The sequence below is a fragment of the Vanacampus margaritifer genome, chromosome 2 (genome assembly GCF_051991255.1).
Source record: "Vanacampus margaritifer isolate UIUO_Vmar chromosome 2, RoL_Vmar_1.0, whole genome shotgun sequence".
Classification (NCBI taxonomy): domain Eukaryota; kingdom Metazoa; phylum Chordata; class Actinopteri; order Syngnathiformes; family Syngnathidae; genus Vanacampus; species Vanacampus margaritifer.
Window position 1 is genome coordinate 11,057,569 of NC_135433.1, and position 22,538 is coordinate 11,080,106.

Consider the following 22,538-nt stretch of genomic DNA (forward strand, 5'->3'; position numbering starts at 1 on the left):
TTGAGTGACGCAAACAACGTATATGAAAGGCTGGTGTCAACTTGGCGCTTCCTCGATCCTGTAGATCATGGCAGCAGTTGTTGCGGCACGGAGAAAGCAGTGCCTGCCCCCCCTCACGCCGATCACGCACAATGTGTAGGGTGAGAGAGAGAGGAGCGGCGGGGAGTGGGTGCGGGGCATTTTGCTATGTTGGTTTACAACACATGACATAACCCGGGCTGATCGCGATCATTTTTATGTGACTGATGCATACTGTATGCTAGGGGTGGAGGAAAAAAATCGAGATTGCAATATATTGTTGTGCTCTCCCACTTCCCTGACGTCTTCTTGCTGTGCTTTGATTTCTTCAATGGATTTTCGCACTATTCTAGTTAATAATGTTTAGTATCACAAACGATGTAAATTTTTGCCCATTCGGCATCCATTGCAGTCTGATCATCCTGGAAGGGGGATCACCACATTTGCATCCCTTCTCAAGGTTTCTCATTTTTTGCCTTTTTTGTGTGTGTTTGTTTTGTTTTCCCTTGCCCTCTTGTGGTTCGATTAGGAGATGTCGTTGATATTTGTCAACTGCGGGCATGTTGTGACTCATGTGTGATTAAGGGCTATAAAAAATAAACTTGACTCTCTGTTGCAATAAATATATCGATACACTAACGGAAGTATGGATATTTTATGACAGCACACCAACGCGACACATATAATGGATTTACCCCGTCACTCAGACATATTCAGGAAGCTGGAAACATACTAAACGTGCATGCCGCCTACTCACACTCAGAAAAGGTCTTTGCTTCACAACCAACACTACCATACAATAAATTCCACTGTAACTCTTCGTTTATCTAGACTTAAATACATGGGTTAGCCCAATTAAACTATACTGTATAATCACATTTCCATTACACACATTAAAATAAACAACACCCAAGCATATAAAGACACACAGACCGTGTTCTATTTACTGTAAGAGTCCTATGAGACTATTTGGCATGCTACCCTCTTTATAGCCAGAATTTGCTGGTCACTTTAACAGGCATCATCTAATATTTATTGGTCTGCTCCTCTGAGGGTTTCATACTGGCTATCGGGCCTGCGCTGCTGTGGTTAACCTCTCTCGTAGAGTAGTGCAAAAGGAAAATCATATACCGTTCTTTCCTCGTTTTAGGATTTTTACGAAATCGTGATATACAGTTTGTCAGTCTTGATTTACATGGATGCTCCCTGCAGAAAGTACAGCTAGCAACTTCTATTTTTACTATTTCATACCCAAATTGTTTTGTTGTTGTTGTTTTTGCACGTGTTTACCAGCCTCCTAAGCACTGCTCATCATTTTAGCCTGTGCACTTAAAGAAATCTTGTTTAGTTTGTTTAGTTTAGTTTGTTTAGTCTCCCTCTACTGGTAGAGTTAAAGCAGTTCAAAATGTCATAATGGCAATTGATGGAAAACACACATTTTATTTAAAATATAATATGTCAAACACAAACTTGACTTGACGGACGTTTTTCACTGGGTATTCAACATTAATGTGTGAGCCAACTTTTTTAGACAGATGTTAGCTTCACGTCAACGTGTACATTTGTAATTTATTGGTACGATCAAAAAAATGTAGCCCAGGGAATGTTTTTAAAAAGCTGGCTTTGTGGAATAGCATATACTAATAGTGATTGGCATTGTTCTGGTATACCGGGAAAAGCAACATAACACCCATGCTTTTAAAAATCATCTATTTTCTATACTGCTTTTCCTTATTAGGGTCATAGATTTTTTGAGCCTATCCAAATTTACCTCAAGAATCAGGGACAGTCCATGAAGTACAGAATACCTACAGGGAGGACATGAATACTTTGATATTCCAACGGTGCTTTACATGGATGCTCCCTGCAGAAAGTACAGCTAGCAACTTCTATTTTTACTATTTCATACCCAAATTGTTTTGTTGTTGTTGTTTTTGCACGTGTTTACCAGCCTCCTAAGCACTGCTCATCATTTTAGCCTGTGCACTTAAAGAAATCTTGTTTAGTTTACATATACTTAGAAACAAATACAGCTAAGACATTATTTTATGTGTTTTTGAAATCGATGGCAGCTGATTTTTAAAAAGTGTTTTTAACCGTGTAAATTTCACTGAACATACTACTCAAACTTTATCATCATCTCAGGACAGTCAACATACAGTACCGTACATTTCTATTTCATAGTTGCCCATTCAGATTACGTTTGCGTATCTTATTCTGTGGTAATGGTTTTAAACACACAGACTGGAATGAACTGCGAGAAAGTGCCACCTAAATGCTGAGGTGACTGCTAATTTTATTCACCTTTTAACACACACTCCCGCAGACAGTTTACCTTCTTCTTGAGATTTTATTGTTGATGGTTTTAACAAGGAAATCAAATCGGCACTCGACACAGTAGCTCCCTCTACTCACCCCCGCCCCTGCATGCTGAACAAATGAAACACACTTCTAAAAAGAACATCATCAGCCCTGAAAGAAAGTGTGGCGGAAAAATAAGATTGAAAATGATGTCCAAATATTTAAAACCTATGAAACCTTATACAGTAAAGCAATCAGAAATGCAAGGCAGGCGTCTTTTTCTCATTTCTTTTCCAATGAAACTGCAGAGCTAATAAGTTACGCACCAGCGTCAACTTAAGTCTGCCTTTTTAAAGGAATACTTAATACTAAGATTGTTTTGAACCTTGTTCAATAATTTTCTGAATACCAAACATTTAATGTTTTTCTTGGGGGGGACAAATTGCAGGACCAAGACGTCATTGCTAAATGTTTTAAACAATATCCAAATAATTAAGGGCATGACAACACTCTCTGTCCTCGTCTTACTAGATCGTTTTTAAATCATACCTTACTAGTTAAGAATATTTTTGTCACCATGTGTGAAGACTCGTCTGGAGGTCACACATTGTATTGTGGCGTTCCCCAAGTTTCAATTTTAGGTCCAACAAAGCTTTCATAGTTATGCTGATGATGGTCATTCATCTATTTCCATTTCCCCTGATGAACGTAATCTGATTGATGCTCAGTTAAAAAAAAAAAAAAAAGTGTTTTATAAATGAAGTCCTGGATGAGAGATAATTTCCTACAGCTCAACCAAAAGTGATAAAAGTCAAAAGGACAAAAGAGATGTTTTACTAATCAGTCCTTTGGAGCAAAGAAAGAAATATGACAGAATTGATTATTTATTTATTTTTACTCAATCTGAAAATAACAATAACTGAGCAAAAATGTATCCCACATTTTAATAGCATAACAAAATCTAGTTTTCAAAACTGGATTTTATCACCTAAAAAAATGTTGCCCGTTTTTCTCTAGAGAAAACACAGAGGCGCTAATGCATGCTTTTATCTCCAGCCACATTGATTACTGCAACACTTTCCTTTCTGCTCTGGACTAGTGGTAGAGTGTCTGACCTGAGACTGGGAGGTTGTGGGTTCAATCCCTGGCCGAGTCATACCAAAGACTATAAAAAGACCCATTGCCGCCCTGCTTGACACTCAGCATTAAGGGTTGGAATCGGGGGGTTAGATCACCAAATGATACCCGAGCGCGGACCCTGCTGCTGCTCACCGCTCCTCAGGGGATGGGTCAAATGCGGAGAGCTAATTTTGCCCCACTTAGTTGGGCGCAGGGTTATTCTAGTTTTGGAATTTTACATTTTAGTTATTTTTTATCTCGTTTGGAGTTTTTTTTTTAATATATATATATAGTTAGTTTTAATTAGTTTTCAGGGTGGTTCTGTTATTTTTTTTAGTTTTAGTTATTTCATAAAAGCTTAGTTTTAGTTAGTTTCAGTATTAGTTTTAGGTTGTTTTTTTAAATTGTGTATTACTTGTGCGCAATATTTAAAAAACACCATGGGAGCAACGTCATCTGAAGGTGCTTTTCGTTTGGTTGCTGCTAGATGACTTTTGTCACTTTTGTGTGACACACTTTCAAATGTCCTTATAACGGTTAATATCAAAATAAATCATCCTGATAGGCTCATGCATTAAATTGATTACCAAAGACTAAAACAAAGGTTCTTTTTGCTATCATTATAGTTAGTTTTAGTTAGTTTTATAAACATAAAATTTAGTTTCAGTTAGTTTTTGTTTGTTAAAAAGCACTTTCGTTTTTATTTTGTTTCCTTAACTAAATTGTGTTTTGAATTTTTGTTTTAGTTTTTTCGTTAGTTTTAGTTAACTAAAATAACCTTGGGTGGGCGTCACAATTAGTGGTACTTTCTGGTCTTCCTAAAAAAATAAAAAATAAACTATTAGTAACTTACAATTACTGCAGAATTTAACAGCCCTTCTGCTGACGATGACCAGAACGAGAAAGCACATTTAGAGGCCCTACATTGGCTGCCTGTGTGGAATCAATTTAAAGATTTGTATTGGTTTATTCGACCCTTCATAGTCTGGGCCCCTGTTTTCAAGCTTCTTCTATTTTTTTTTTTGCCATATCAACGATCGCACAATCTTAGATCCTTCGGTACCAACCTCAAACCATTTCATATTTTGAGCATTTTGGAGTTTGACATCACACTTGGCAACTATTATCTTATTATTTATTATCTACCGCTCTTTATTTTTGAAACCTATGTTCCAGTGTTTCCTCCCTGGGGGGGTGGGGGTGGTCGGCTAAAGCAGCTGCGATCATCTCTGGCTGTGGAGGGTGTCGCTGTGGGCGCAGTCTGGTCTCTTGGGTGCGGGAGGGTCTTATAGCCGAATCTTTTTCGTGTGGTCTTTACTTCTCCATCTGCCCCGGTGAGCTCTGTGCAGCTCTCTCTCTTTGGCTATGAGCGGAGCTTGGTGCTGATGGCCCTCCGTGATGGCGCACTTCACTCCACACGCCATGTTGTGCATTTTAATCGTCTTTTTAAACCGTTACAGTTTTTATATATTGGATGAAAAGCGTGGGCTGGTGCAGGAAATATGGGGGTTAGAAACTGGGGGTTGGGGAGGGTTTTCTACGAGGGCTTTCTGGAAAGTACTTTTGCCCACGCAGGGGTTTTGGATGACAAAGGTTTCTGAATTTCCTTCAATGAAAGAAAAACAAAGGTCAACAGCAATTGTATCCATGGCAATGATCAGACTTTGTTTCCCCTCCAGACAATAGGCACATTACACAAAACAGATTGTTAAATGATGTTTAATGTTGCATGCAATTACATTTGGATACTGTGACAAAAACGTAAATGGTAAATGTTTTCACTTATTTGCTCTCTCAAAATCAATTGGTTGAATAGAAATTGTAAACGAGAGACTTGTAAGTCATTTTCATGGCTTATTTACACAAGTGAATGTTGCACCCAATACATTTTTTCACAGTTCTCTTGGAATCTTATAGACTCATTCGTTCACATCTTGATATTTCCCTATTTTGTTATCAGTGCATCAATTTCTCCGTCCTTTTCCCTGCAGTCAAGGAGGCCAGAAATCTCGTTCCAATGGATCCCAACGGTCTGTCAGACCCGTACGTGAAGCTTAAACTGATCCCAGATCCTCGCAGCGAAAGTAAACAGAAGACCAAGACCATTAAGTGCTGTCTCAACCCTGTCTGGAATGAGACCTTTAAATTGTAAGGCCTTTTTTTCTTTTTCACACCAGCCTTGATCATTTTCTATTTTATCTATTAATTAGCTGCTTTTCCATCTCTGCCTTTCTTCTCATCTGCCTCCATCACTTTCTCCCAACATGATCAGTCCCCTCCTCTTTCATCTTGTGTTCCTCATTTAGTCTCTCACTCGCTCAATGTAGTCTTTTAAAAGCATCACATTACGCGCCGCTTTCCAAGTGTACGTAACCGCTGGCGCTCAGATAACAACATCTGGCGTCTTATATTCATAAAACCTCGCTTTTGGGGATGTTTCCTGCCGTTGAATCTCGTTATGTGTTTAATAAACCATCATCGCAGCTCTCATGGAGGAAGACAGACTTAAATTATGAATCATTTTGGTGTGTGAATTGGGGCATTATTTTGCATAAATCAAAACAAAAAAAGAGCATAAACAAGATTGAAACACATACATTAAATGTAGTTTAAAATAGGGATGTTTGGTACCACTTTTTTTTCAGGATGATGCCAATAAGAGTAATTAACACTTAAGTAGTCATCTTGTAGTTTCAATGCATAAAATTCTCCCAACAAAAAAATGACATAATTTTAAAGACACACCTATATATCCCAATATAGCATAATTCCTCAAAATTGCATAAAATAAGTGGCAATTTTCTATTCTTCTCATTTCCACTTCCTGATCGTACAACGGCCTCAAGAAGGAACCAATACCGCTATTGGCCTCTGTAGAAAGTACTGATGTCTTAAAATAAAGCCTGGTTCACACGGCAAGATTTTAAAATTGTCGGCCGACTTCCAAACTCTGAGAGAAAAAAAATCACGGGAGTAACAGTTTTGAACGTACCGTGTTTGGTGTGTAGCCACTGCACAATCAACACACTACACACGAGCCGAGTTCATTCATGAATGTGACGGGAAGTCTCGCAAAACCTCTCGAGATTAAACGTGACTTCCGAATCTACAAACATGCAAGAGAGTCGCGATACTTCCTGGTTTCAGCCGAAAACGCTGCACAAAAAGGCGTTGTTTAAAGTAGTGTAAATGGGCTCTGGGCGGCGAGGCATCGCTTTGCCCTCGGTGCTGGCAGCGCGAGTTTGCGTCCCACCCGGAGACCACGTTGTGTAGTATGTGTGTGCACGTATAAAAAAATAAAAATAAATGAATAAATAAAAAAAGGAGTGTAATAGCACAAGCACGGACTTTCTGTTGCGTCGTGACTGTTTTGATTTTGGATTCCCCGCCGGCTTCCTCGCCGGCTCGCTTTCTGATTGGCTGCTCGTCACTGTTAACCGGCTGTTAATCGGGCCAAAACAATCCAACATGTGGAATATCCCCGATTTCAAGTCGTAGGTCCTTCCGAGCGCCGATATTGGGATGCGCTGGGTGTGGTTTGCGTGTCGGCGCGTCCTTGCGATTGTCGATGAGGGGAAATTCGGGGCGAAATCTGGCCAATTCTCCTGCCGTGTGAACCAGGCTTAAGGTAGCCTGCTAGTACTTACTTACCCATTCATAATGACTACAATGGTGGAATATGAAAGTTTGAACACCAAATGTTGGTTGTTCTCCAAAATTTTCAGACTACTTTTAGGAAATAATGGAAAATAATCAGTTCCAATCATTTAAGTCATTTAAGTATCTTACTGAGGGTCGAATGTTTGCTACGCTAACAAAAGTTGCTTTCACTCAGGGTTCATTCAACATTTCATAACCATTCTCTAAAAGTCTTAAGGGTTCCCTAAATAGTTTTGTTGTCCTCGCAAAGAAAATGTGTTCAAAATTTCCATGCGACAATAAAAACATGTAAAATATTTGGCCACAACAACTTCAAAACACAACGAAACCCTCGTGTCCTAGTACTTTTGCATGTGATTTACATAATTTACGTAACCTCTCATGTACTGAATATTCTTCTACTTAACATTCATTCAACATATTGGTAGTTTTGTCTTTGTGCTTACGCAACCAAAAAGCCTGACGGCCTAAAAACGAATGCACTTTGTCACAGCATACAGTGTACACACATAGACTCACAAGGTGAGAAGAATACCAATTACAAGCTACAGTATATGTGGAGTAGGTCTTGGCAAATATCAGCGTAGGATTTGGATCAGGGCCATTAAACTAGATGAGAGTACCCTTGATCCTTGTCTGATGGGCATTGTTTCTCTTCAAGCCACCTGAAGGAGTGCGATAAAGACCGCCGTCTTTCCGTGGAGGCGTGGGATTGGGACCTGACCAGCCGCAACGACTTCATGGGATCGCTGTCCTTTGGCATCTCCGAGCTGCAAAAACTGGGAGTGGATGGATGGTGAGATGGAGGAGGAGGAAGAGGAGGGGGCGTGAAGGTGACCTTGTTCATTAGCGCGCTGTTGGAGCACTACTTTGGTTTGGGCTCCTTCTTATTGTGGTGGCACCCTGTGCCAAAACATCTTCCCTCTGCCACTTTATTGCTTGTTTTCTCTCCTCCGTGTTCACTCTAGCCTTCTTTCATCCCTCCTTTCTGCTGACACTACTGTCAGGGCTTTTAATGAGATGCCAGCATTTGAGGCAAAATGGAGGTATAGAGATGCCGTAGGCGCTTTTCAATGACATGAACATAACATCTGCTTTTCCGAGCTAAAATTTGCTTTCTCTTCATTATTGTCCTCTATGGGAGGTGTCTTTAACATTTAACATTTGACAAAGCTAGCTTTTATTTTCAGTATATCTGTTTAATAAAGTAATGCTTAGAGAGGCATTCTATTAGGACGTGCCATAAAAATAATGCTTCAATATTTTACTAAATAACTTTCAGTGGATTTTGCAGTGCTTGGAAACATACAGTGAGACACAGTGAAATAAATGCTTCTTCTCATCTTTCCGCTCTTTGTTGTTTTCTGACACAAGTTAAAGTGAAGGAGCCAAAAGTGTGACATTCCAGCAGTAGATGAAAGCGAGAAAAAGTCAAATCCTGTGTAAATAATTCAAGGCATATATTACAATTATATTACAAGAGCGAAGGTCATAGCACTAAAATCCTCCCCAAGGTAATTGAGTGTGAATGTAGAGGTTACGTGGCGAGTTCTGAGAAGTCCAACGTGGCATCAGTAATGGACTAAATGTGAAATTGTCTTCTATCGATTGTGTGAAATGAGAAGCGTCTTCACTCCTCTGTCAGGCTTTGCAAGATTACCATGAAGGAGAGGGAATTGCTAAATAATGAGCCGATCATTCTTTCGCACTTTAAATTGGCGTGCTAACTGTCGGCGGCCTTGCCTAATGGCTGCAGTTAATGTGTAAATTGTATAAACTAATTGGGAATTGATTTAAGTGGAAATATGCTCTGTCCTCAGGTTTAAGATGCTCTCCCAGGAAGAAGGCGAGTACTTCAACGTTCCAGTTCCGCCGGAGGGGGAGGAGGGCAATGAGGAGCTACGGCAGAAATTTGAGGTGGGCCTGTTTACTATAGCCGTGTGTGTTTGTGTGTGTTTGTGCGAGACACTCTCTGGGAGAGCTGTTAGCAGTTGGCAGGCACACACTTAACATCCAGTCTGGCACACTGCAGGGGTGTGTTTGTGTGTGCGTGAATGGGTGGATATGCGCCAGTCTGATCACAAGGCCCTCTTATTAACACATTGGGCACAAGACTACTGTCGCCTCGACTTCCGCCTCTCATTCTGCTGACACTGACTGCTAAATGTCACATAGCCGCTGTGAAGTGTGTTGCTCCCGCAGTCAAGAGATCATCCAGGGCCGAGCCTGCACAGTCCACGAATGCGTGCACAAGATCAAATTCCTCCAAAATCTGTCATCCAAACGGTTTGAGGATTAGGATCTTGTTGTTGAACCACAAACAACCGAGCGCGATTGTCAGGGATGAAGCAGGTTGCCCGAGCAACTGTAGCTTGATTGTAACAATACAAAAAGAGGAAGCAGTCGTCTGAGCTAAAGTGTGGATATTTGTGAGGCTCTTGGCAATGATTTCACCATTCATTGACTGCACTTGCGCTTTTTGGCCACAGCTACATTTGAAATTATAAACATATGTATATAGTGTATCTAAAAGTGAAAGTTGTGGCTGACAGCTGGCTACTCATGAATGGATAGACCATTTATCGGCCAGGCCGATTTTCGGCGCCGATATTCAGCATTTTGGCGAACATCAGCATCGGTTTTTTTGACGAATCATATAGCCGATCATAGATCCATTAAAATTGTGCTAACTTTAGGAACAATTTAATTAAATGTTCAGGCAAATTTATAAGAGATGCTCATGACCCTGGGAACTCTCTGCACCTTCTATTTTTCTTTTAAAGTAAAACCAGATGAGTACAAATTTACCATTTCTGATATTTTGAAATTTTCAAAACAGGGAGCTATTTACTTTAATTTTAAGACATGCTAATGACACTAGGAGGCGCCTGAACTTTTTGTTAACAATTTAAATTTTAGTTTGTTGACTAAGAGTTTTTTTTATTTTTTTTATTTAAACTCCAATATTTTGCAAATCTTAAAAGTTGTTCAATAAACATGTGCTTAAAAATCTACAAAATTAAGGCTTGAAGTTTGTAACAAAACAAAAAAAAGTTGACGCCTTTTAGTAAAAATAAATATCGGCTCCAAATATTGGTTATTGGCCTCCTTGACTACCAATAATCGGTATTAATATCAGACCTGGAAAAAAACAACATATCGGTCTATCAGTATGCTACGCTAGAGTTCAGTTGAATTTGGGTTTTTAGGTGCACCAAAATGACCACTTTCACAATCAAATGACATCCAATTGAAGAACTGTATTGAAAATGTGAAGCTATACTAATAACCGCTTTTGAGATATTTAACGTTTTTTTTATAGTTGTGCTTTTAGTTTGTGTTGAATCATTCAGTTCCACACCAATCCTGTAAGTGGCCGTAAAAGTAGCTGTGGCAACAATCCACACTTTTTATCTCGAGCTGGAAAAAAAAAAAGAAGAAAATGATAAAGAAATAATGTTTTTGCAAAACTACTAAACAATCATAGCAAAAAAAAAAAAAAAAGTCAATTAATGAGCATTATTGCCTCTGTAAAAGCAAAGATATTTCAATAGATAACTTTAGAGCATACACACTGTCTCCAATGTAGTGTGTGTAGCCCCTAAGCTAGACAAAGTGTGGTCTCTGTAAGAATTTCCCCTGCCACCTTTTGTTAGCCAAACATGCTACGGCAAATCCAACATCTAAAATGAAATTATTTATGCTCCTCGCTGTCCCATATTCGGGGATGCTTCCACACACACAGAGCCATAATTGTCATTACAAAATTATCCAGCATGCAAGTTTGGCTAATAACTTTATCTGACTGATTCATCACTGAACCAGCTCATGGCATTACGCACACCACGGTGGTCTAATGTGTGCATTTTGAAATGATAATAAATGCTGCAGTGGGATTTATGTCATGCTGGGCTACCCGAGTACACCCAACATTGCTGCATGGGGAAGCCCTAAATACATCAATAAATTGCTGCATGTGTACTCTCAACAGCCTGCTCAATTATGGATCACATAGTGCTTCCTCTTTTTGCAGGCCACTTTGATTTATGGAGAGCATCTTCCCAGCCACGTTAAATTATCATCCTATGCACAATGTTTTGTGCAGGCTTTATTTGAGGAGTGTGTGATTATAGTTTTGTGCCCGCTTAATATACATTTCCCGCATTTGTCGCTGCTGCTCCCTCCCCTCATTATGTTTTTCCTCTCTCTCTTTTGCTTATCACTTTTGTCCTTGATGCCCTCCTGCGAGTTTCTGTCTCTTTATCTGTTTTTCTTTCACTACGTCTCTTGAAGGTCATGGTCCTTGCCCTTGGACACACTGTGAGAGACATTCAATGCAGGCAGGGGGCACACACACACACACACACACACACACACACTTACTCTCAACCCCAAGGGTGATGCAGAGAGGGGCAAATTTTTGCAGTTTACTGGGGTCGTATTAGTATTATTATTACCGTATTAGGTCAGCATTTACATGCAAATTTGTAATAATCGCTATGAAAACGCTCTCTAACACACCCTGGTCACTTCATTAGGTACACTTGAAGGATTCAATGAGCTCGAATACAAGAGCACACTATCAATTTTGAATGACGGAAAACAGATTAGATACATGGAGACACACGTTTTCAAATAATGACATTTCATTTAGCTTTTCATTGATTCACAACTGTTCTCTAAGATTTTTCTATTTTGAAAACATTTAAAGTCAACCACGCACCTAAAGCGGTGGTTCTCAACCTGGGTTTGATTGAACCCCAGGTGTCCGGTGAGTCTGTCTCAGGGGTTCGGCAGAGGTCAAGGCACATACCCGATTCAAATGATTTGTGATGAGTCTGACACACTGTAAAGTTCAGATGGGAACGAACGTTCACCGGTTCTTTTATCTTGAATGCTCGTTATACTAATAATAACCACCAGGAGACTGCATATTCTCAGTTGAACTATTGACTTGGATGCCAGAAAGATTGAGTACACAGCTGTGGAGCCTTTTTTTGCTGAATGCGGAAGAAGGTCTAATCTATTCAAAATTGTCTCTACTCTTATACTGTATTGGCTGCCCACCCACACGCAGAGCGGCTCAGCCTAGCCCATGTGAAAATGTGTGACTGATGGTCGTAACTGGTTTCAACTGGATAAGTGTGCCAGAGTGTAAATAGATAAGAAGACGGGAAGCCAGGACAGGTCACAGTGGCAAATGGCCTAGCTCAAGTCACCTAGGTTATCATTAAGAGGCCTAATCTAACAACACCATGCTTGGCCATCATTGCTTGACTGGAAATATTGCAGGGAATTTGGTGCGCTCAGTAGTCAACTTGTGCATGTTGTGATGGTACGTTGTGTGATTTCCTTGTTATTTTAATCCCTTCATGCTAACTATGTTGAGCAAAAAAAAAAAAAAAGTAGCCGGTCGAATATGTGCAATCTCAATTCACAATTTCACATGTATAATGGAACGTATGGTGTTCTCCAGGGTTCAATTCTGGGGCCTCTGCTGATTTCATTGTTTCTGCTGCCCCCGGGTTCCATCTAAAGAAAACAGCAGTGGCTGTTTTAAAATGTTCTATAAATAAAACATTGAACTAAAATACAGGACATGAACAAACAAACAAAAAGACAATACCATGACTTAGGACTTAAGAGACTATGCCAAAGTGGAATTCAAAGCTTCGGGAGTGATCCATTCAGCATTTTCTGCTACTTGTTAATGTGCACATGGGTGTGGTTTGTTGTTAGTTGGGATTGTCAAAACAAATGGAGACTGACTGACAAAGCCTTTGATCCACTGAAAAGTTGGGAAGTGTGGGGCGCTTCACACATTCACAGACGTCACTTTTTGAGAAAGTGCAAAAATGACTTGAACCCCCCCAGACTAGAAGAAAGTGAAGAAATCCGTGTGGATCAGCAATTTGGGATAAGATAGGGGAAGATGTCCTCATCCTGCACTTTGATTTTTACGTATTCAGGCATTTTTGTTCAAACCCAAAGACCTTGTTAAAACTGAAGCATGGTCTTACAAAATGCAAAATAATATATGAACCATATATTTTTGTAAGCAAGATGTCACAAGAGCGGGTGACAAGGTCAAGGCCGAGTCTGTTCAGGGAGCGACATGGTTGGAAAATGAAATACATTAATGAATAGCGTAAATGGTTATGAAGTCAGATATATAGAGATTAAAGTGGTAGTACTGTATAATGAATCAGATGTTTTGAGACAGAGGTGTCAAAACGGGGGGCTTTAGGACCCAGATGCGGGAAGGCAGAGGTGTAGTCCAAAAAAAAGGGATTTAATTTCTAAAGTTCAAAAACATAAAACAAAGCATGAACTTGAACTTGAACAAAAGAGGGAACAAAAAACAGACAGCAACAAAACATGAACTTGAACTTGAACTAGAACTAGAACTTGGGAGGGAACAGAAAACAGGGCAGCATGACATGAGGACAAACATACATACCACAATGCACCAACACAGACAGAGGAGAGACAGCAGACTAAATACACCAACACTAATGACGCAACAAGACACACCTGGACCAGACACAAGTGGCTGAGGGCACTGATTGGACAACACAAGGAAGGGCAGGGTCACAATCAACAAGACAAGGAAAACACACAAGGAAAGCAGAAACTGAACATGACAGAACCAAAACCAAAACATGACAGAACCAAAACATGACACAGAGGGACCAAGCATCGCCAAGTAAAGAGTGGTAGAAGGCAATTAGTAATTACATCTGTATTCCAAAAATAAGTTATTTCTCCTACAATGAAATAGTGACTGCCCCATCCAAATAATCCTTTAATGACTTATGTTTATCCTCTTAAAGACTGGAGTGTCTTTAGATGTCGGGACGTTCTGCAAAATCATGTTCTTACGTTTGTCTGTCATCCTGATCCAGAGAGCTAAAATTGGTCCCAGCAAGAACACCGAAGGCAAATCTGCCAACGCAGCCCGCTTCGACTCCAACGGCAACCAAGATCGCATGAAGCTGTCTGACTTCGAATTCCTGATGGTGCTGGGAAAGGGCAGTTTTGGCAAGGTGAGGTATCTTTGTGTTGAAGTCCACGGAGGGCCTTGGCTCGCAACTTTTGTTGCTGTTTATGCCAAAGGTGTTGCGGTTTGCGCACTCACATTCCTTCCTTCAGCAAGACTTTGTCAACTGTAATTTATGCCACTACAATCTGATTTAGACATTTTAGGTTTCTCTCTACACCTCTAGTTAATTCTGTAAATGATTAAGAGGTGTAATAGGAAGGCAAAGTACAGCTGAGCAGAAGGTCTAAGCCACACATCCAACGAATCAATCGTGATAAAGCGCAGGTAGACAAAGATAAATGAAGGCAAGGAGACAAAGATGTGACAAGTGCTGAGCGATGAAAGGAGAGAGACGGATGGGCGTGTGGCTGACGTGAATGAATTTAAAGAGGCGGTGTATAAAAACAGACTGAATGGAGCGACGTGAGTGAGCAAGCAATTGGACACCTTGGCAAGGTGGCAGCTGACGTGAATGAATGAGAATCGAGGCAAGAAAGCAAAACAGAGAGAGCCAGAAAGCGAATTTGCAAGGGAGCGACCAAAGCAGCGGGGAGAAAGTGACAGATACGCAATGAGAGAGGGACAATTGACTGCGTTTTAGACCTTGGGTGCCTGTTTCCATGGCAACAGGCACCACTGTGCCGTGTCGGTGCTGAAAGCCGAGTCGAGGGTCTAGCATTGTTGGAATGCCAAACATGCATCAAGAACAAATGCTTGCATGGATTCTTAAAAAGCACAATATGTGCAGCCTCAGATGGAAAACACGCAAACACACACACGCACGCACACACACACACACACACACAAGCACCATTTTTTTTTTGTTTTTGTTTGTTTTACTATCTTTGTGGGGCCATCTCATTGACATAATGCATTTCCTAGCCCCTCCCCCTAACCCCAACCATCAAAAATGATTGCCTACCCCTATTCCTTACTCTAACCTCAACCATAACCCAATTCAAACTTAAACTCTAAAACCAAGTCTTGACCCTCAAAAAGAGGTCTAAACTTGTGGGGCCCAGCAAACTCGAGTGGGCCCCACAACTCTGTGAAATCCCAAAGTGTTGGCCCCACTATATCACCAAAACAAGACTACCCCCACACACACACACACACACACACACACGTTTGTTTTACTAGCTTTGTGGGGCCATCTCATTGACATAATGCATTTCCTAGCCCCTCCCCCTAACCCCAACCATCAAAAATGATTGCCTACCCCTATTCCTTACTCTAACCTCAACCATAACCCAATTCAAACTTAAACTCTAAAACCAAGTCTTGACCCTCAAAAAGAGGTCTAAACTTGTGGGGCCCAGCAAACTCGAGTGGGCCCCACAACTCTGTGAAATCCCAAAGTGTTGGCCCCACTATGTAACCAAAACAAGACCACACACACACACACACACGCACACACACGTTTGTTTTACTATCTTTGTGGGGCCATCTCATTGACATAATGCATTTCCTTGCCCCTCCCCCTAACCCCAACCATCAAACATGATTGCCTACCCCTATTCCTTACTCTAACCTCAACCATAACCCAATTCAAACTTAAACTCTAAAACCAAGTCTTGACCCTCAAAAAGAGGTCTAAACTTGTGGGGCCCAGCAAACTCGAGTGGGCCCCACAACTCTGTGAAATCCCAAAGTGTTGGCCCCACTATGTAACCAAAACAAGACCACACACACACACACACACACACACACACACGTTTGTTTTACTATCTTTGTGGGGCCATCTCATTGACATAATGCATTTCCTAGCCCCTCCCCCTAACCCCAACCATCAAAAATGATTGCCTACCCCTATTCCTTACTCTAACCTCAACCATAACCCAATTCAAACTTAAACTCTAAAACCAAGTCTTGACCCTCAAAAAGAGGTCTAAACTTGTGGGGCCCAGCAAACTCGAGTGGGCCCCACAACTCTGTGAAATCCCAAAGTGTTGGCCCAAATATGTAAGAAAAACAAGACCACACACACACACAAGTACCGTTTCATGAAGTAAACTGCCAGTGTTGTCCAATTCAAGAAGCATATTGATAGTACTGGTTAGTTTTGGTTGATAGTGTCAGAGGGGTATTAATGTTGAATATTTTAAATATGTTAAATAATTGTCATCGTAGTTTGCAGGGTTGTACGAAGAGATCTCATTACTGCAAATTGCAACTTCAATATTAAGCATACAGTGTTGTTACATTAAACAAATTATCTTTACTATGCAGAGTTTTTGTTTGTGTAAAATGACATCCTATATTTGCTTTACATTCTGCTTAGCAATGTATATCACAGTAGTGTGAGTGGTGAGTGAAATGTTTCGACATAAGACGACTCTTACTCTCTGTTTATTGGCACTCGCAGTTAATTTTAACTATCAAATTCAACATTAAAGCTACTGAACACAGAAAATTACTACTGCCACATGTGGTCGAAAAAAACAGCACTTTCCCTTCTTCTTCACATACACAATGCACACATAACGTCACATCCGCAGACACGGGGTAGCAAATTCAAACCCGAATCCTGTGTGAAAACTATTGGCCAGAGGCTTGCAGGAGTTCCCATTGTGAACAGCTATGGTGTTAATCTACAAATTAAAAACATTTCAATCATAAATGGTTAAATGGAATCTGAAACAGCAGTGACATGCAACAGGTAATGTTCATCGACGCTGAGCCTGGCGGCGTTACAACAAAAGCCTGGCGGTCCGCCATTCTTTTAAAGCACTGGGGGAAACCCCTAATATCCAGTTTTAAATTAAAGGAAATGTTTTTAATACATTATAATAAATAATTAATGAATTCATAAAAAAAAAAAAATCTACACATTACTAAAATAACAGTTGACTAGAATTAATCATAATGTACAAATTATTTAATTATTTCCATTGGATTTAATTTTGTTATTACTGTATGTTAATTATACAGTGCAATTTTTGCAATTTAAAACACATTACAGAAAGCTGTTGTTTTTTGGGTGGAAGCTGGAACGGATTACTGGCATTTGCATTCGTTTCAATGTGGAAAAATGATTTCACATACAGTACAAGCGTTTTGCGAGCGTGTTTTTTTAGTTTTCAATTTAAACTTTTATCTCAAGGCATCACTGTATTATTTTATACATTATTTTAGAGCTTGTATTTACAAGTGCTGAAATACTGGTGTTCAGTATTAAACACGGGTGAGACTAATTAATACAAGGTTATAATCAAATGAATGTTGTTAACACAAGCACACTATCAGTAAGCCCGTCCCTGATTTCGACACTGCTGCGGCGGACATTATCAGACGTGACAGTTCAGACTAATACAACTCGGCGCCGTGTGTTATAACATATTGCGCTATGATGCACTGCAGCGTGGTGCAGTAGATTGTGGTTTTGGCCGGCTTTCGCTGGGTGCATCCACCGTGCAAGGTCAGCAGACGGAACACTGACTGTGGCATCATTTACCACACGCGACAGTTTGTGTCCCCAGGACTGCCTTTCTGTCAAATGACCCTGAACAACTTTATTGGCGTTGACGCTACAGTAACACGCCTCCATTCAGTGTTGAGTTTGTGATTGATACTGCAAGCACATGACCTTGATTTAAGACGCTGCAGTGGGAAGATGAAATAAGAAGCCTCAAGCGCCATTCATGAAGTGTACAAGTCAATCTGTTGCAACATTGGTCTTCTGCTTGAAGAAAACTGGTTTTGTGATATTTTGTGGGGCAATCCTCGTCCTTGTGGCTGCATGAAATCAGTTTCAAGCCAGATGGTCATTCGTCTTGTTTCATCTTCCGAGAGTCCCGCTGACACCAGATGGAAACGCACGTGAACACAACTCATTGTGAAATGATAGCACCTGCGCATATCCAAAGTTGCTAAAGATCATATACTGCATATGCTTGAACTGTGGCCGCCCTCTTCACCCACGCACACACACTGCTAGTGTGTCCATCTGTGCAGCGCTCCCTGTAGGATCCAAGGCCTAATAAAGCCTCTATATTATCATACCTGAATATTTATAAGGCATAAACAGCAAATCTGCTCATTTTCTGATCTCGTAGGTATCGTGAAGTACCAAGTGGGTGTTAAGTCAGTCATAGTTTCCTAGAAGTTGAAGTGCATTCAACTTTGCTTGACTTGCATTTTTGCTTTTCAACGCTAATGCACTCAATAAACATATTAGAGAGTTTAAAAATGAAAGCAAAAAAAAAAACCCAAAAAAAACAATTGGATTAAAGACCCTCTATTGAGGTTCCAAAACTCAATTAGCCTTTTGGGGAACACACACACTGTTATCCATTCTAATGGAAACTGCGGTGTCTTTAATATTCTTCTGTTCATTGCCTCTTTTTTTTTTTTTTTTTTTATTAAGATAAAACACGTTCATGCTTATATTGGTTTTAGACTGATAAGCGGGAGAGTTTAAAGGAATAGTTTTAGACTCTAAATGCTGATAATGCAGTTCAAACTGTCCTCGATTTAGGAGACTCTTTTGGAAACCCCCACTTAGCGTTCAGAATATGCGTGTCATTTTGCTATTACACAGCAAAATTGCCATTGTTAGATTAACACTGAAAGTGTTAAATCTAACACTAGAAAGGTGTTCATATGTGTCCACACCAATGAGTGTAAATCTGACACTTCAAAGTGTTACATTTTTCACACTTAACAGTACAGTGTTACTCCAACACTGTACAGTGTTAAAAATCTACACTGGGTGGTGTTGAAAGTACACTAGTGTCAATGTTAAACATTTAATTCTGCCAAACTACGCTTAATTCTGCTGTTTAGACACTTACGAGTGCATTCCGCTAGTGTCAATATTCACAATTTAACTTAAACTACACTTTACTTTGGTAAATGGTACTTCCTAGATAAAGCATGTTTTCTCCTTACAAGCGCTTTATATTTTGACTACTGATGACACTGCATCAGGAGCCACGAGGTGGTGGGGGGGGGGGTCATATCTTGCTCAAGCACACTTTGAGATAGTCATAGTCAATCGCGATTCTCATTTAGTATGATTCAGAATTGATTTTACTGTAAATGTCCAAAAATCGATTTTATACTGTCTTACCCTTGTTTGTGTGTGCCTTTATTGGGAGCACTTTTCATGTTGTACACGATTTGGCCACTTAGGGGCAGTGTGGTTCCGCTCGTTCTGATACACTGCTAAGTTGTAGCCACATATAAGCAAAAAGTCAAGTTATTCCCATTAAAGTTGTTGTTTTTTTGCAGTGTAGGATGTTAAGATGCTTCTCTGTATACTTTCCTGAAGCGTTTTGTATAGTAGTAGTAGTAATAGTGGTTCTTTTGAGTGATAAAAGTGCCACGAGTTGCGCGCTACCGGAGAAGAATTTTTTTTGCATATCTATAAATTGGAGCAGAAATCATCGTCAATCAAATACTTTTTAATTTCAAATCGTTCTCAATCGATAATCGATTCTGAGTCGAATTGCAGACCCAAAAATCGGAATCAAAATCGAATCGTGAGACAGTCAAAGATTCCCAGCCCTACTGCTTGCTGCATATTTGATCGACCACTGGAAATTTAACACTGACCAATTTGCTGTGTAGTTTGCATTCATATTGAGATTTATACAGTGCTTTGAGCTACCACATTTGGCCAACTGCATACACTCCCTCATCTAAAGCTGGGCTACGAGGACAAATGAAAGGGAGAGCATATAAGGAAGAAGTGCTAATAAAAAAGAGGGGATCACAATATAACTACAGTATATATGTAATATACTGTAACTCTATTTTATCTTTATTAGTGAAGCCCTTCTGTTTCTACGCAATTGTGCATCTCTGTCTTCTTCTCTTTTTAGGTGATGCTTGCAGAGCATAAAGGCACAGAAGATCTGTACGCAATCAAGATCCTGAAGAAGGACGTGGTCATCCAGGATGATGACGTGGAATGCACCATGGTGGAGAAGAGGGTGCTAGCGCTGTCGGGAAAGCCGCCTTTCTTAACACAACTGCACTCCACCTTCCAAACTATGGTAGGTTAGCGCGTGGGTTTTCTTTTATTTGGTTGAAATGTTGGATTATTTGGACAGGGGGATGGATTCATGCAAATGAGAATTAATTGTGGAGTGGGTTGACATTGACAGTTGAATGATAGTGTTGTGGACACAAATTATGAACTCAGCCACAATACATGAGCTTGATACTATGTATGAATTTAAAAATAAATGTTTTTTCTAATTGTGATCTACAGTTCATACTAATGTACAGACGCTCCCCACCTTACGAACGAGTTACGTTCCGAGCGATCGTTCGTAAGGTGAATTTGTTCGTAAGTTGCTTCAGTGCTATATTTTGTATTATAATTTATGTTTAAAGCCTATATAAGTATATTGAAGGTTTATATAAGTATGTTTAAGGCTTGTACAAGTAACCTGCATTGGTTTGTACTGAAAAAAACTTTTAATAAAATGGAGAGAATACGTACAGTACTGTACTGTACTACGTATGTTAGAGAGAAAGAGCGAGAGACACACACAGTATGTACATGTACGTAATAAGATAAATAAAATGAAGTTTAACTTACTTTTGGAAGATGTACTCGATGCTTAAGGAGATGATGGAGGAGGAGGAAGAGGAGGATTTTATATCATGAGAGATTCTTCGTCATCGCTGGAATCGGCTTCAAAAGTTATTTCCTCCTTCATGGGGACCGGCGTTTCTTCCTCCTCCCCCTCGACACGTTGCTGAGCCTCCAATGAGCTCTCACAGCGGCAATCGTCGGTATTAGCGGCGGAAAGAAGCACTACGCGCAATACAAAATCTAACTTACAGCATCTCTTTCCGAACATTTTTCGACATACTGTACGCGCAGAAATGTTCGTATGTACCGTTGTTCGTAACTCGAATGTTCGTAAGTAGGGGAGCGTCTGTATATCTAATCATTTTCCCTTTTTACATACCTTTACTGTGCTTAGCAAAATCATCCTACCACCTGTCAGGTCTAAAAGTGTATTATTTGTTCTAAACAGGAGTGAGGAATTTCAAATTTAATTTAATTTAAGGCAGTACTGTATTGTGTGCTATACGTTTGTATGGGTGAAAATCTGTAATTAAAAACAGTTTTTTAAAATTTGTAAAATACATTTTAAAATAAATGTAAATTCAAAATAAATGTTCAATTGTTTCACATGACACATTTTTCAAGAATTAGGAGTTATACTCTGTTACTCTCCAAGTAATGCATAAGATCAACTTGAGGAAACAAAAAAGACTATCACACTCGCACAGTTCTCCAAAGAATAAGCAAAGCATGCTTGTTTCAAGTTGTTTATTTGTCACTCCAAAATGAACTTTACTGTAAAGATGACACATAAAACCAAAGATAATTTAACGTTGCATAATGGTTTGTTCGATTAAACACTAATGTTTAATCAATTTATACAATCTGGTCAAACAAAAACCTGCTACCTTAATGCTAACGTATAATGGTAGACACCATCAACGGGCTAACTATGCTAAATTAGCGTAAATGTAATTTTAAACCTACAAACGACTGATACTTTATTACACACGTAGCAGAAGCACATACAAATAAAGCCTATAACATTACATGCAGGAACAACATCTATTATTGCAATCTTGCCTCTTTTTTTTACTCTCTTTCTACACTGCATCTAAAACCGTGAGCCCGGTACTGCCCAGCATGTTGCAGCGCATCTTACCACACTGAAGGCACAACTCTCAATTGCGACTTACCGCTAAAAAAACAATCGCTGCGCTATAGAAAGGGTGCATAACTCATTCACTGCCGTTGACGGCTATAGACGTCAGAAATTCATTTGAACCATTTCTATTAGTTTAACATTTTTTTCACTTTTGGTAACAGGAGTATGAAAACCTAGAACTATTAAAGTCATGCAATTAATTCCAATTAAAAATGTTAATCACCTGATGCAATTAGAAAAAAAATGAAAATATTATAAAAAAAAAATAGGGGCGACAGGCATTTACATTTTTTTTATTATAATTAATTGCATTACTTTACTAGTTAACTCACGATTAATCACAAATTTTACATCTGTTCTTAATGTACAATTAAAAAAAATCTAGGTTTTCATAATCTTGTTAACAAAAGTGGGGAAAAAAAATGTTAAACTAATAGAAATAGTAAAAATTAATTTTTGACGTCTATAGCCGTCAATGGCAGTGAATGAGATAAATAAACCGTTTATAACCAGGGTTATTCGTCTGATAATCCGCGTAGGGAGGTTCTATAGCCACTCTGTTTTACAAAAATGTGAAGACAAGGAATGAAATTGTTAAAAGCAAAATAAACAGGAAGCTTGAACGTTGTTTCCCAAAAATGATGCAGGTAGCAAAAAATAAAGGCAGGGCAAGTTTTATATTTGTTTTTGTTTGTTCAAGTGAAGTG

At 39.6% G+C, this 22,538-nt stretch overlaps 1 protein-coding gene across 2 annotated transcripts in view; it reads left to right on the top strand.

Moving 5' to 3' along the window:
• LOC144043211 (protein kinase C beta type-like) overlaps positions 1–22,538 on the top strand; it is a 102,675-nt gene that overhangs the window by 42,954 nt on the left and 37,183 nt on the right. For both annotated transcript variants that reach the window (XM_077556526.1, XM_077556525.1), the window contains exons 6-10: positions 5,430–5,586; positions 7,760–7,894; positions 8,919–9,015; positions 14,004–14,144; positions 19,966–20,139. In XM_077556526.1, the coding sequence (XP_077412652.1) occupies positions 5,430–5,586; positions 7,760–7,894; positions 8,919–9,015; positions 14,004–14,144; positions 19,966–20,139 (704 nt within the window). The remainder of the gene's footprint in view (positions 1–5,429; positions 5,587–7,759; positions 7,895–8,918; positions 9,016–14,003; positions 14,145–19,965; positions 20,140–22,538) is intronic.